The sequence below is a fragment of the Epinephelus lanceolatus genome, chromosome 17 (assembly GCF_041903045.1).
Source record: "Epinephelus lanceolatus isolate andai-2023 chromosome 17, ASM4190304v1, whole genome shotgun sequence".
NCBI lineage: Eukaryota > Metazoa > Chordata > Actinopteri > Perciformes > Serranidae > Epinephelus > Epinephelus lanceolatus.
Window position 1 is genome coordinate 8,401,498 of NC_135750.1, and position 14,094 is coordinate 8,415,591.

The window sequence follows — 14,094 nt, forward strand, 5'->3', positions numbered from 1 at the left end:
CATCATTTATCGCAAAGTTTACATGCAGTCTCTTTCCAAATGCAAATGATAATAATAATAATATCAAGAGATTAAGATATTTCATCTTATCACGGCTCTTATAAGACACTTGAGAATATCATACCCCATCTTCCCCCACTCAACCCCCTCCAAAAATAAAGAAAAAAAAAAAAAAAAAAGAAGCTTATGGCTCTCTTGGAAAACCCTTTGTAAACAAAAAGGCGATGGGGTACCTTTAACTCGGTGCCTACAGAGTCTGCTGATATATCTAAACCCCTAAAATAACAACGGTAATAGTAACAAGAATTAAGACATTTTATTGTTATTGTTTTCAACAATATAACATGTTACGTTATTACATTCCGGTAAAATACTTTTTTTCTTGTCTTTTCTTTTTTTTCTAAAACGACCTAGTTCCACCTCACCTTTTGTCCTTTTGCACCAGCACTGCAAAAAATGATCCGTCTCAACAAGTCATATAATCTCTATTAATTATATTTCCCTTTATCGAATTAAAGGGAAAATGTGCCAATAATAAATGGGTCCTGTTTTAAGGGTTTTTCCAATTTTCCTTAAGTGCTGTGCCATGACACTTGTTTCTAGAAAACAACAAGTTTACAGGAAGTTTAATTTGAAATATTTTTGTTTTAAACAGACTTTGAAGGGTGCGTATGAGACTAAATGATTTGGTGCGGTGGCTGTTTGCGCAGTGTTCCAGGCTGCCTGCTTTGCACCTTGCCGCAAGTGCTTGCAGCTCGCCTCACACCACCTCGTAAATTACTTTTCCAAAAAACAAAACAAAAAAGAAAGAAAAGACGGTGCTGTCTGTCCCCCTTCTGTGCCGGTTTTTTAAGAGCCAAGGTCCACTAGATTAGAAGACATAGGGTTCAGTATGGTGTCGTGGTGCAATGAGTGGTGATGGTGCACCGAGTCTACGCCGCTGGGTACCGGGATGGCGCTGGGTCCCGGCGGGGGCGCGAGGCCGTGCAGGGACTGTAAACCGGCGTTAGAGCCGAGGAGCAGGGCCGGGCTCGGAGACGTGTGATCCGGTGTCCCCGACGGTGTTTTATCGTCGTCCGAGCTCCCCAATAGAGATTTATTTCCATTCATGGAAGAAGTCAATGGGTTGTGACTATTGCTGTTGGAGTTCTCGTTGTTTTCTCTGCCAACAGAAAATAAAATCACATATCAGTGTGGTGCCAGTGCAGACAAACTCCTGCAACATGTTGGTACATCAGGACAAATATGTCACAAATGAGTACGTTCTGACACATATCTTAAACCTGCTACAATACACAGAATAAACACTATAAATGTGCAAATTAAATGTGTGTAAATAAATATTTTTTGCGCTGTAAAAACAATAAAAAAACAGCTTTATTAAAACACACACATACACACACACACACACTAAGCAAAAATAGTTGACGCTACTGTGTGCAGCCCACTGGGATATTAATTAGACCACGCCATATTTACAATAGCCACAATAAGCATCATTAATATATATGAATGACCAAATGCTCAGTCTAATGATTTTTTAATGCATCAATCAGTAACGCATTCATGTGCACGTGCGCCAGGATGCAGACAATAAGTGAGTCAGTGAAATAATTAGAGGCCATGGCTCACTTCACTGCAGCACATCAGAGTGTAAATGGCTGCAGACAATAAGTCTGTTTGACTATTGAAGCTGCATTAAGTGTCTGTTGATGGTAAATTAATTTCACCGGGGTGACCTGTGCGTAAAGATGCCTGTCAGAGTGGGCAAGCTCTCGGCCTTCGCTAGGTCTGAGTAAATGTCAGCTGTAGTTATTGCTAAACGTGTGCTTGTCGCGTATGGCGGAGTTCATGTGTTTGCAGTGGTGAGGAGGGCTCTTCTCAGTGGGAAGACATGATTTACGTGGAGCTTTCAGTCCGAATTAGTGGCCAGAGGGTGAAAGAAGACACCAACCCGGCGAACACCTGACTACAACACGTCTCCCCAAAACCCCTCTGCACGCCTGCCTGTGTGATTTCCAAACTTTGAAATGTACAAACGAGTCCTAATGAAATGTCAGCTGGGCTGATATGGAGGCTGCACAGCCCCGCCACATCAATTACACCGCAACACAACTTTTAGACGTGTCCTGAGATGTTTCCTTAAATGTGTTCAGTCCAGGATCTGCAGGGTTAAAAGCTTTTTTTCTCTGATCCTAATGTGGAAGTCAAATTTCATGTTATAATAAGTGTGATTAAAACATAAAAGTGGGGTAAATGCAACTTTTATAACCTTGTAATTTACCTGACAACGAGCCTTTAATTTTCAGCCCTTTCAACTTTTTTTTACGGCCTGCGTAATTTTCACAAACATACAAACAAAAGTTTACTAAAGCTACAGTATGAAAAAGAGCCTGCTTCTAATAGAAGTTTTCCCCAGTATGCGTGGAGAGAACTGGGGCGATTTGTTAAGACCTGAAAATACATGAATATTTGGTCAGTTTAGTAAATATCCAGATGTAGGTCAGCAGATCTAACTGCATGGGCGCACAGGAGACACACTGGATGTTTGAGTCTGTTTTAAATATGATTTCTGTCTATTTTTGCTTAGTGTCATGATCCTAAAATTAATACAATTCTGAAAAATATTTGAATGTCTTTAATTTGAGTCCTACCTCTCCTTCGCCTCCGCCGCTCGGTCTCGCTGCCGTCGGTTTTTGAACCAGTTGCTGACCTGCGTGGTGGTGAGTCCCGTGGCCTCGGCCAGCTCTCTTTTCTCCCGCGGGGATGGGTAAGGATTGTGGGTGTACCACTCCCGCAGGACGCTCCTGCTCTTCTCCTTGAAGCAATAGCTTGTCTCTTCTCCGTCCCAGATGGAGCGGGGCAGGGGGAACTTTCTCCGGACGCGATACTTCCCCACGGCGCCGAGCGGGCGGCCTCTCAGCTTCTCCGCCTCGATGTAGTGCGCTTTGAGCCACAGCTGCTGCAGCTTCGGGTGGTTGTGCGGCGAGAACTGGTGGCTCTCCAGGATCTTATACAGCTCTCGGAAGTTCCCCCGGTGGAAAGCGACCACGGCTTTCGCTTTGAGGACGCTCTCATTCTTGTGGAGGTGTTCGCACGCCGGGAGGGACCAGAGGAAGCGCCCCAGCCGCTCGATGTTCCCCCCTTGTTGGAGCACTTCGCAGACACACGCAACTTGTTCCTGCGTAAACCCAAACGTCGGAAGCATGGACATGGCGACAACGTAAATCAATACAGATTATATTGTGCCTTACTTCCACGTCTCCCCTCTCAGTCTCACATTAAATCAAAACGCAATAAGTCCATAAGCGAAAAAAGGTCCCCAAAAGAGCAGCTTCAAACTTAAAACAGCCCAAGGTTAGGTAATATCCAACTGCGTGTTGTGGAATAAACTCAAGTCCATTCAGCCATGCAAAACCCCAGGCGACAAATCCTCATAAAGTTGGTGAGAAAGAGAGAAAGTTGCTACTCCTTCAACCGTCCTCCTCCACCTTTTCTATGCCGTTTCAACATAACCTACTCCCGGAGACCGGGCTCGCTGGCTCGTTTTAATAATATTATTCTAAGCTGGCAAGACAAGCGATTATATGAACTCTGATTGGTCGGTTATCTGACCCGGGGATGGTGAGGATAAGACAATAGCCTTAGTCAAATTATTTGCCATGGTTACGCTGTCACTCAAAGTAACCTGATACGCTTTGAGGTGGCTCCCTGGCAAAGTCAACCCGATTGTTCCCTTCACGACCAGCCCGCCTACCAATAGAAATATTGCTCAGATTTTTCTTCTAAAACACTTTTTCCCCGTTCCTTCACTTTGACAGACACCTCGGGCAGCCAAAGAGCGCAGAGCTGGGGGTGTGTGGGGAAGGAGAGTCGCGCTGGTCCCGCAGCTGGGGGAAGGATGGCGCCAGAGCGCGCAGAGCCTGTTGCAGTGAGTTCTCGTGCCTCCAGCGGCTCTCACAAATCAATCAGGACTCCCACAACGCCTGGAACTTTAAAGTTAGTCACTTCATCATTTCATGCAAGTGACATTACCGACTACTGCTCACAACAAGTGGTGCGGCGTTCAATGACAAGCTCGTAAAGATACGGAAAGAAAAAAAAAATACAAACAAAAATACATTAGACTAATGATGTCAGAGAGGGCAGTGATTTATGTTTTCTCACCTCCAGTAAATTAAGATAAATTTGATTTAAGTTGACCTGAAGTTGTACAAATAGTATTTGCAAATACAAAGTTTGGCAAAGTGGGTTTACGGGTGATTGGAAACAGACTCCATGTAAATAAGTGTAACCATAAAGGAACGTCATATGAGAAATAATGAAACAAAAAAAAATAAAAAATAAGACTTTTGACAAAGTGCAGAAGTCAAGTTTAGAAAGTACTTTATGAAATATGTTGCATGCATTAGAACCGTGCGCTATAATATTCCCAAAGGATCTTAAAGTGTGTCTGTTTAATGAACTTAAAAGCTATTTTTGTTGTTTTTAATCTGATACAAATAAGAAAATTTTATATTCGTGATCCCTAAATGAATATTATATTTCTGCATTAACAACTAGATATTCTGCTCTATATTTCATCATAATATTGCCATGCTAATCTTTATTATTTAATGCATGTGATAACACAGATGCTGATGAATCCGCATCTAAATGAGGGGTGAGCCAGTGACGGCAGGAGCGCACAGGCAGAGTGGCGAACAATGTTAAGGTGTGCAGCCGCTCTCATGGTGACATGAAGTGTTCCTATGTGCGCCGTTAGAGTTTGTGGGACGGAGAGCAGAGAGGGGCGAAAGGGGAAGAGGGGAAGAGTCTGTCGGGCAACAGCGGAGGAGAAAAACGACATCAACCAGCTGCACCGGTGAGCCAAAAAATTCCGTTTCTATTGAAGTCATCTGGCTGACACGGTTTAGTGCAGATGGAAGTCAGAGATGATGAAAATCACAAGGATTAGGAGATAAGATTTGAAGAGCTGCCCATGATGATGATTAAGATAAAATGATGCGGAGGGTAAAGGAAAGAGTGAGAGAATGGATTTTAGATTCATAATGAGTGAGGAGGTTTTATGATTCAGAGGAGCAAATGATAGTTGTTGATGAAAAATGATGAGAAGACCTCTGCTCTCCAGACTGAAGCAGCAGCATGATTATGATGATGAAAAACACTGTCCTATGGTTTGTTGTTGTGCTGTCAGGTATGATTGGTGACGTGTGTCACGCGCACGGTCATGTGTGTTATCGACTGTTGGGCCAGAGATTGACCAGTTGGTAGATTTCTATCGGGTCACCATGGGACCTCTTCATTAGAGAGACGACTGTCAGCTACACCCACACTCAGTATCACATCACTGCACACTGCACACTGCTGCTGCACACACACACACACCACACACACACAAAATGATATTGCAAATTAATTATAATAATGCAGATAAAAAATAATTTTATTATTGCTCAGTGTCTAATAAGCGTAATTTGATACATGTGTGTATACCTCAATTTTATATTAAAAATAATCTGCACATAAATAAAGTCAAAGGAAGAAGCTTCATAAAATCTCAAGAGGATAAAAATTATATTTTGTCACCGGGGAGTTTTTTGTTTTCAGATCAACCAATTTGTCCATATTTCTGTTATTCCGATGAGCTATTTCACCTGTTTAAAAAGGAGTTATTAGTGTAATTATGAAGTTAGTTTATCACCAGAGATGAGGAGTCCTGTAAGAGGAGCCTGATCCCTGTTTCCGTGTTGTGTTCTCCCTTTGTTTAATAAATTGACTTGGGTTTCGCCTGCAGCGCAGTTCAGAGAGTATTACGGCATTAAGCTGACTGATGGTAATCGTCTGGGGACCGGGGACTCGCCTGAAATGGATAGTGAGGAAAACAAGGAAGCGATTTATACACATATACAGCTCCTACAAAAAATGAATGATTCTTATTTCCTTATAAAATAAAAAATGAAAAGGGGATACTAATAATATATATTTAAAATAATTACAATGCCATAATGTGACCTCACACACACACACCATTAAATCACTCTGTGACTGTGTTTTTATTTGCTGCCTTTGACTCAGACAGCTCGTGAACATGGGAGAGAGCTCGAGCAGAGAGAGAGTGCAAATATGAGCGCGCCTGTAAACACTGTTTGACAGACGTGACATTTAAAACAGATTTCAGATAAAACTTATCTCCCACATCAATCTAACACACACACACACGCACACACACCTAAATGCCTGCTAAGTGAGCCCAAAACACACAGGAGGCTCTCCCACTGGTGAGAGAGGTGCTGCAATCACACTCACACTGGTCACTCTATATTTTCAGAGGAGGTTCAGATATGAGATGTAAAGCATAACGATTTATCCAAGCTGGAAAATACTGAACAAATATACAATATACGTGCTGCTTTTCTCAACTGTTGGCAACTGTCATGTGGCCTTTTCTGTCAGCAGTGGTTACATGGAGGCCTTTGTGAGCCCACTTCATCCCTAACTGACTCTGTCCTTAGTCATTTGGCTTATTTTGGGGGATGATGAGCGCAGATGTAACCAAAATAGGGTCTGGTAGGAGCTCCACATGGGGCCTATCAGGGGTCTCATTAGATGTTATTCTGATGAGATGATGAGCATAAATGTTTGGATAACATATCTGTCCACCTTGCTTTATGACAGGTATTTAGTTTTACTTACATTATAAAATCAGCATAAATGGAGGGCTATTGGAAAAATCTTGTTGCATGGGGGTCTTTTTTGGAGGTTAATTCCTTCCTGAAGTATTCATCATGTTGTCACGTCTCAATCAACACCTGCTCTGTCAGTCTTTGCCCCTTTAAGCTGCATCTAAACACATAGCCATTTCCACAGAGAGGATAAATCCGAGTAAGCAATTAAAATGTGAACACAAATACAAAGCACCTCCGTTGTGTTCACGGTCAGCACCGCTGGGTGTGCGCACCGGCAGTGACAGGGCACACCGGGGTCCCCTGACTGGCCCGTGACAGTGTTTGTAAACCACTTGTTTCCACGGATCAGTTTGATCAGAGGGCTCTGGCTCTGTAACGGTAATTATTACGGCCGCTGATGAATGGAGATCGCGTTTCCTCTAATAGCCAACCCCCTATTTTCACAACCTCCCACCGCTCACCTCGGCCGCTCTCCACCGCGACCTGCACTAATTGAGCTGATTACTGCAAGATGTGTGTTTTGGTGTGTGTTGCAAAGCGTGTGTGTTTGGGGGCACATATAGGAGGGGACGTGGCTTTTATTCCGTAAGACTGACCTGAGACAAGCGCAACAAGGGGCTGATGAGTAACATTCTTTCGGACAGACATCCAAATGTTGGGCAGGGAGAGAGGAATTATTAAAGCCAGAACCTGTGTGTCTACACCGGTTAAAGGGATATGAATGAGGGCCTATCCAATAATTGGTTGTTTACATCTATCTTGTTACCCCAGAGGCCGGGGCTATCCTATAGAGCAGGGAGGAGGATTTCAATAAACCGCACAGGAAAGCAGCAGGGAGGGGTGGCAATGGTGGTGGTGGTGGAGGGGCGGGGCAGAGGGGTGTGTGTGTGTGCAAATGTGTGTGTGTGTGTGGGTCTCGTCTTCATTTCCAGAAGGCTCTGACCGGTCGGCAGGTTCATCAGATTGGACGGTTTACATTTCAGGCCCATTCTAGAATATACAGGCCTGCACAACACGCAGCAATTTCACAGGCAGTTAAAAGGTGAGTCAAGCATCACCTTCAAGTTGATGATCATCAAGGGGCAAACACGCACACAATGAGAAGACAATCATCTCTCTTTTCTGCTTTTATACACGCAGCATACTTTAGTATGAAACTCATCTTTTAAATGTAGCACAGCTTGAATTACTTTAAAACATTTTACTGAATTATCTAATTTCATGATTTATGGATTGCTGAATGCTGATTTGATGCATTTAGACTAAAAATCAGATTTTTCTTATTTTCCATCATCTATAACATTAAATGAAAAGCAAAATATACAATATTAACAAATAATTTTACTGTTTTTCAGGGTGGAAAACTTCTGAGACAACACTGTAAACATATTAGGGCTGGCCAAAACATGGATATTATATTGATATCATGAGAATCAAACCAGATGTTTGATATCAAGATATCTTAAGTGTTGTCTTTTCCTAATCTAGAAGGCTGCATTTACAGTAAAGTGATGTAATTTTCTGAAGTTACCAGACTGTTCTAGCTGCTCTATTATTTGCCTTTACCAATTAGTCATTATAGCCACATTACTGACGATTATTTATCAAAAATCTCATTGTGTAAATATTTTGTAAAAGCACCAAAATCCAACTCTACAATAGCAATGTGGGAAAAAAAATAAAGCAATATTTGGTTTTCTCCATATCGCCCACACTTAAAACATATGTAATTAATTAAATGGCAATGTAATTAAATTCTGGGTTAATAGTTTTCCATGCAGTGTGACCCAACAAGACAAACACTGTGACATACTGATGCTACGATTAAGTATTGTTCACAAAATCTGTCACAAATTTAATAAAATCCCGGAATAATATCTGAAAATAATTAAAATGCTTTAATAGATATCCAAACTTCTATATCAACCTAAGACTACAAGGTAGGCTGTTTTCATCAAAGCTAAAATCACTTTTGGTGCATTTACCTTCCACAGAATTGCAATTTGACAATTTTCTGGAATGAAGAGGACAAATTTAAAGCCCTGCAATTAAGCACAGCCTCTGCTTTCATGCCGCTACATCTATTACTAACTGGCAAAAAAGCCTTAACACACCACAACCCCACTGCCTACCCACTACCACCACCACTACCACACTCCTGTGGAACTAATTTACACCTAAATTGCAGCTGGCCTGAGTACTGGAGCAAACAGCAATAAGTGTCTGTTTTTCTACAAGGCTGGTCATTGGAGCTGATGAGGAGCAGTGTGTGTGTGTGTGTGTGTGTGTGTGTGTGTGTGTGTGAGTGAGAGAGAGAGAGAGAGAGAGAGAGAGAGACAGAGAGAGAGAGAGCGGCTCTTGCTGCTGAGGTTAATTTATTCGATCAATCACTCCATTTGATTCCTGTTTATTTTCAGGAGTCACACGGTCATTTCAGCCGCACACTGAGCCCTTTATGTGCTGCCAAGGCATTTCCCCTCAACCACTAAGGCCGTATAGCATGCGTTCGGCCATAATTTGGAGAGGAGAAGGGCTCCAGCACTTCTCAGATATTTCACGGTTCCTAACCTTTATGGTGAAATCCCCTCAGACCTGTCTCTCGTCAAACCTGCAGAGTGCAGACATGCAGGTATATGAGCTACACACATACACTGATTTATGTCAACGCTGTGGGCTTGTTTTAAATGACTGCAAACACACTCCACTTTGGAATTATGTATTATTACCATCTAGAAGTTGGCAGATAGTGCACAGGGTAAAGAGTACAACCTCTCCATGCATGCAGCTTGTATGCTTTTACTGTGATTTTTTTTCTTTGCCTAAATCACTTAGTCTGGCAAATAACAGCACATTTTACTCTCTGCTTAATGTTTGATGTGATTAATACATTCACCAACTAGTTTTAAACTAAAGCAGTTTGTAATGCTGCACGCTGTAAACCTTACTAGAGCTCAGCCTGCACCTTTGGAGTATTTTGATACGGCACGCAACTAAGAAACCACCATGGGACTAATATGTGGGATCAGATAAACATCAGCCTGGTCTGCCTCAAAAGAGACAGAAGGGTGGGACATATAACTGGATCATGATAATCAGTTGCTTCTGATCATGTAACATTTGAAATGGCAATAAATACTGCTTTTGGCCAGAAACATGAGAGAAGAGTCTGCTCCACCCCTAAAACAAATTAAAAGAGGACTCCACTGTGATGCTACGTTGTGCTGTCAGTGTGAATGAGGCCAGAGCTGGGATCACAACTTATTTTGGAAACTGGTGTTACTAAAACACTGAAGGAAGCATGGAGACACAAAGCAACATGTCAAATTACCCATGAAGAGCTCTGCAGTTGAAGTGCAGCTTCACATATTTACTTGCAGAAAACATTCCTCAAATGGCCAGGTTTTTACTTTTGTTTACGAAAATGTGTAAATTCTTAAACTGAGTATTCTCTTTAAATCAAATCACTATCCTGTGTGAATGTTATGGATCTTACAGTACAGTATTTCCTTACGTACAACCCAAGCCAAGCCTTCTACTTAAAGCAAAAGTCTGCAGCATAGCTTAATGTTTTTCCCTCATGCAACATTCTTCCTTTTTTACAGTGCTGGAACTCGTATGTCAGGAAAGAATTTATTAAAAGCGACCCGTAGTAATTAGCAATGTGCTAATGCTTGAATTTGTATCCATTCCTGTATGCAGGGTTTTTACAACGCTTCGTGGTTTCACTTGAAACACAGGCTTGACCTCATGTCACCGGCCATATGGGCAGTAAATAGTTCCATGATAGAGTCAGTGGTTGTAGTGATACTGTACCGCAGAGAGACATCTTATTATATATCATACTACATGGTGTTTTTATGGCATGAAGATGATTGACAATGAAGCTTTGGTAATGTGAATGGTGCTTTTTTTTTTTTTTTTTTTTTTTTTACAGTGTCCCAGTACATTGGTTTGAAGATTTTTACTTATGTAATTGGCTTCTCTGTGTGTGGGGGTGAAAATAAGCTACACAAGTAACTATATATTTTACCATGTGTTAAAATTAATTTCAAGTAATATATTTTATCACCTTGATGTTATTATGAAATGAAACTAATCGTTTAACATCATATAAAGCTTGGATTTTGACGAAGTAATTTGCTTTGGACTGGCATAAACGACCTCACTGAATATTAAATGGACAACCTACCCTACACCACACCTACAAGTTTGCATCAGCATTGGTTTGAATTGATAGTTTTGGTGATATATTGATTTAATACAGTGTCAGAGGCCATTTGATGCTATCAAAAAAGAAGACTACGATTCCACAGCTATGCTAGCAGCTCTGGAAGGCTGTCGGTATAGGCACAGAGGTGCTTTGAGCTAAAAGCTAATGCTAGCATGGCAACATTCTCAAAATGACAATGTTAACAGCTGATGCTTGGCAGGTTTTAATGTTAACAATGTACATTATTTTAGTTTAGTGCGTTACCATACAACATTTGTTAATTAGCATTAGACAAAGTACAGCTGAGGCTGATGGGAATGTCAGTAGTTTTGCACTAGTATCGGACTGATTACAATTTTGATCTGATGGTAGTGCCTCAGAAAAATTAAATCACCAAAGTTATTATAATTTATCCTTAGTGGGACGTCAACTTGACGAAGTTTTCGAGACATTTCACTCAAAACCACAAATGTCAGCCACATGTGGCAACAGAGGAAAAGTCAGAGGATCAATCAGGACATTATGATCCATCATTTGGGAACCATTAATGTCTGTATAAAAGTTGGTGCCAATCCATCCAAGAGATAGTTGAGAAAAAGGAAGGTGGCTGAAAAAGGAGGCCAACGCTGTGGTGCCAAACACTGCAGTTCCTCAAATGGCCACTTGAGGCTGGCTCCAGGCACAACTCAGTCCCTACAGGGTCCCATGCCAAAATGCCCAACTTAACAGCAGAAATAAACTTGTTTACAGCCTGGTTCAAGAAACAATTTTCACCTCTCATTTCTCCATTCATGACAAATCTACAGAGGGTCAATTTTCTTTTTATATATCTCAGCTTTTATTAACAGGGTTCCTGCAGACTTTTTAAAGTCAAATTTAAGACATTTTCAGACCTTTTTAAGACCTGAACAAAGAAAAATTAATACCATTTGACACCAACAAATGGCATTAATACACAGCAGTGAACATCACGTTCACATCTCATCGGTGCTCCATTGCCTGATGCTTTAACTCCCGTCGTCCCAAGTTTTTCAGTATATCTTCTAAGTTGCCTCAATGTCGTTACTTGTGACTGCGTTACAAGTAATAAAGTAATAAAATCATATAACTAATCATGTAACTAGATGCAGTAATAGGTAGATTTGATTAGGTATTCAGACATGTCTCTGTTAGTCTAAGTTTCATCTCAAAATTTAAGTAAAACACAAGTAAAAATAAGACTTTTTAAGACATTTTATGGCCTTAAGTTTTCAAAATCAAATTTAATACTTTTTAAGACTTTTTAAAGATCTGCAGGAACCCTGATTAAGCTTTAAAGTTATACATATTTAAGGGCAGGTCTGCTTGAGTGACAGGCTGTCTGCGAGGTCTAGCTACTATGAAGGAGCTTCTCCACAGCTCCACCCTCTCGTCCAGATTTGATGAGTTCTGGCTCCCAAAAACCAAGATAGCGACAGCCAAAATGCTGAACTCAAGGCTTCAAAATGGCAGTCCACAAACCCATGGGTTGTAATGGTAATTACGTCAATTATTTTATACACTGTATGGATATTTCACAGGACAAGTGAACATTTTGACCTGTTGTGGCACCACAGGAAAAGTCAAAAGGATCTCCAAAGTCATTAGGATTCGTCCTGTGGGCACCATGAATGTCCCAAGATTAATGGGAATCCATCTAATTTATGCAGATACGTTTTTCTCTAACAAACCAAAAATGTCAACTTACTGGTGGTGCTCAAGAAAAAGTCATAGAAGGAGAATGCATCCCCTTGGCACCATGAATGTCCGTGCAAAATTTCACAGCGACCCGTCAAATAGTTGTTGAGATATTTCACTCTGGACCAAAGTGATGGGCTGACTGACAGACCAACAGTGCCATATAGAGAATGCTGCTGGCATTGCCAACAATACATAAATATATATATATATACATATATATATACATCCACATGGAAAGACTGTTTCCAAAGAACACAACAAACTTTGATTGGCGACTGATTCATGCTGTCATCACTGCACAGACCACCACAAAAAGAGAGGGGTAAACTCCTGATCATTGCTTGTTGGCATAGCTGCCTCATCTTTACAGTACAGCTCTCACTTTCATCTTTTCACACTTCTTTATGTACGTTTAATGCGTTAGTTATTCAAGCTCTGCAAACCCCATTCTCACTCTGAAGCCTCCAAGAAACCCCCATTAATAATGTGTCTGCTTTCATCATCTAAATGACTTCTCTCTCATTAAACCAAACCATCCATCAAACTTTCTGCTGTATTCTGCTCACTATTGGGCACATTATGAGATATTGTGAAGATGAAGGCAAGTGTTTGCTTTGTAAATAGAAGTGTGGCGCAGCGTATTGCTCATTTGTTTTTATATGGAAGAATTGGATTTCATGATTGCTTTTTAATTCTGCCTGCAGGGTATATTAAACGCCTGCAAACCTCTGAACACTTTGTCCAGGAAACTAACAATTATAGTCAATCTGAGCATATGGCAACCACAGCTATTTGAGAGAAAAGATGGGGCTTAGGCGGAGGAACTGCCTCATGCATCATTACACTTTACTAAGGTTTAGTTTCTCCATACAGTGTTGCTGTTTATGCCTGTGATTCAGCCTATTCCCTTTTAAACTTTTCTCTTCAAACCAGTAGAGATAATCACTTTATATTTACAACAAATGATATTTGAACACACACGGCTGTAACAGTATAAATCAATTCAAAAACATCTCTTCAGTAAGGGCAAATCTTTAAACTGAGTCATTGCTCAGTATGCCTGGTCTCACATGAAAGTTTTTACTATCCATAAAAAAAGAAATTAATTTTATAATATATGCACCGCAGAACATGAGGACCAGAGCAGCTTGTTTACATTAAAGTAAGCATAAACTTACTTATATCTTCCTCTGCTGGTCCCGGGATCAAACCCTCTTTAACTTCTTTACCGTCACCAGCATTTCAAATCCCTCAGTCACTGCTTCCTAAAGGTCTTATAGCCTGTGATTATTTTGCAATTTTGGGAAATCCCTCGGTCTAACATTACTATACTAGCTTTATGTTTTGTTACAAATGTATATGGGACTTCCAGGCCTATGATTTCAGTGTAATTGTTTCATCCATGTATGATCTTATCATTTAAAATCAGCTGAGGATCACAATGGCAATGGAGCAAGCAGAGCAGCACAGTTAGCC

At 40.9% G+C, this 14,094-nt stretch overlaps 1 protein-coding gene and 1 long non-coding RNA gene across 2 annotated transcripts in view; one reads left to right on the plus strand and one right to left on the minus strand.

The window, feature by feature from the left end:
* Positions 1–297: 297 nt before the first annotated feature.
* six2a (SIX homeobox 2a) lies at positions 298–3,524 on the minus strand. The gene is made up of 2 exons (XM_033612656.2): positions 2,655–3,524; positions 298–1,162 (listed from the first exon to the last, which is right to left on the minus strand). Exons 1-2 carry the CDS (start codon positions 3,212–3,214, stop codon positions 850–852), a joined length of 873 nt encoding a protein of 290 aa, XP_033468547.2. The 5' UTR covers positions 3,215–3,524; the 3' UTR covers positions 298–849.
* Positions 3,525–4,533: 1,009 nt separating this feature from the next.
* LOC144458393 (uncharacterized) overlaps positions 4,534–14,094 on the plus strand; it is a 29,947-nt gene continuing 20,386 nt past the window's right edge. Inside the window, exon 1 of the long non-coding RNA XR_013487885.1 lies at positions 4,534–4,864. This is a non-coding gene — a long non-coding RNA (uncharacterized LOC144458393). The remainder of the gene's footprint in view (positions 4,865–14,094) is intronic.

What these genes read in the sequence shown, in the direction of transcription:
- six2a (XM_033612656.2), bottom strand. Translation starts at nt 3,214, where the DNA reads ATGTCCATGCTTCCGACGTTTGGGTTTACGCAGGAACAAGTTGCGTGT. An exon ending in GCGGCGGAGGCGAAGGAGAG is followed by an intron (nt 1,163 to 2,654) that starts GTAGGACTCAAA and finishes TTCTGTTGGCAG; the next exon opens with AGAAAACAACGAGAACTCCA.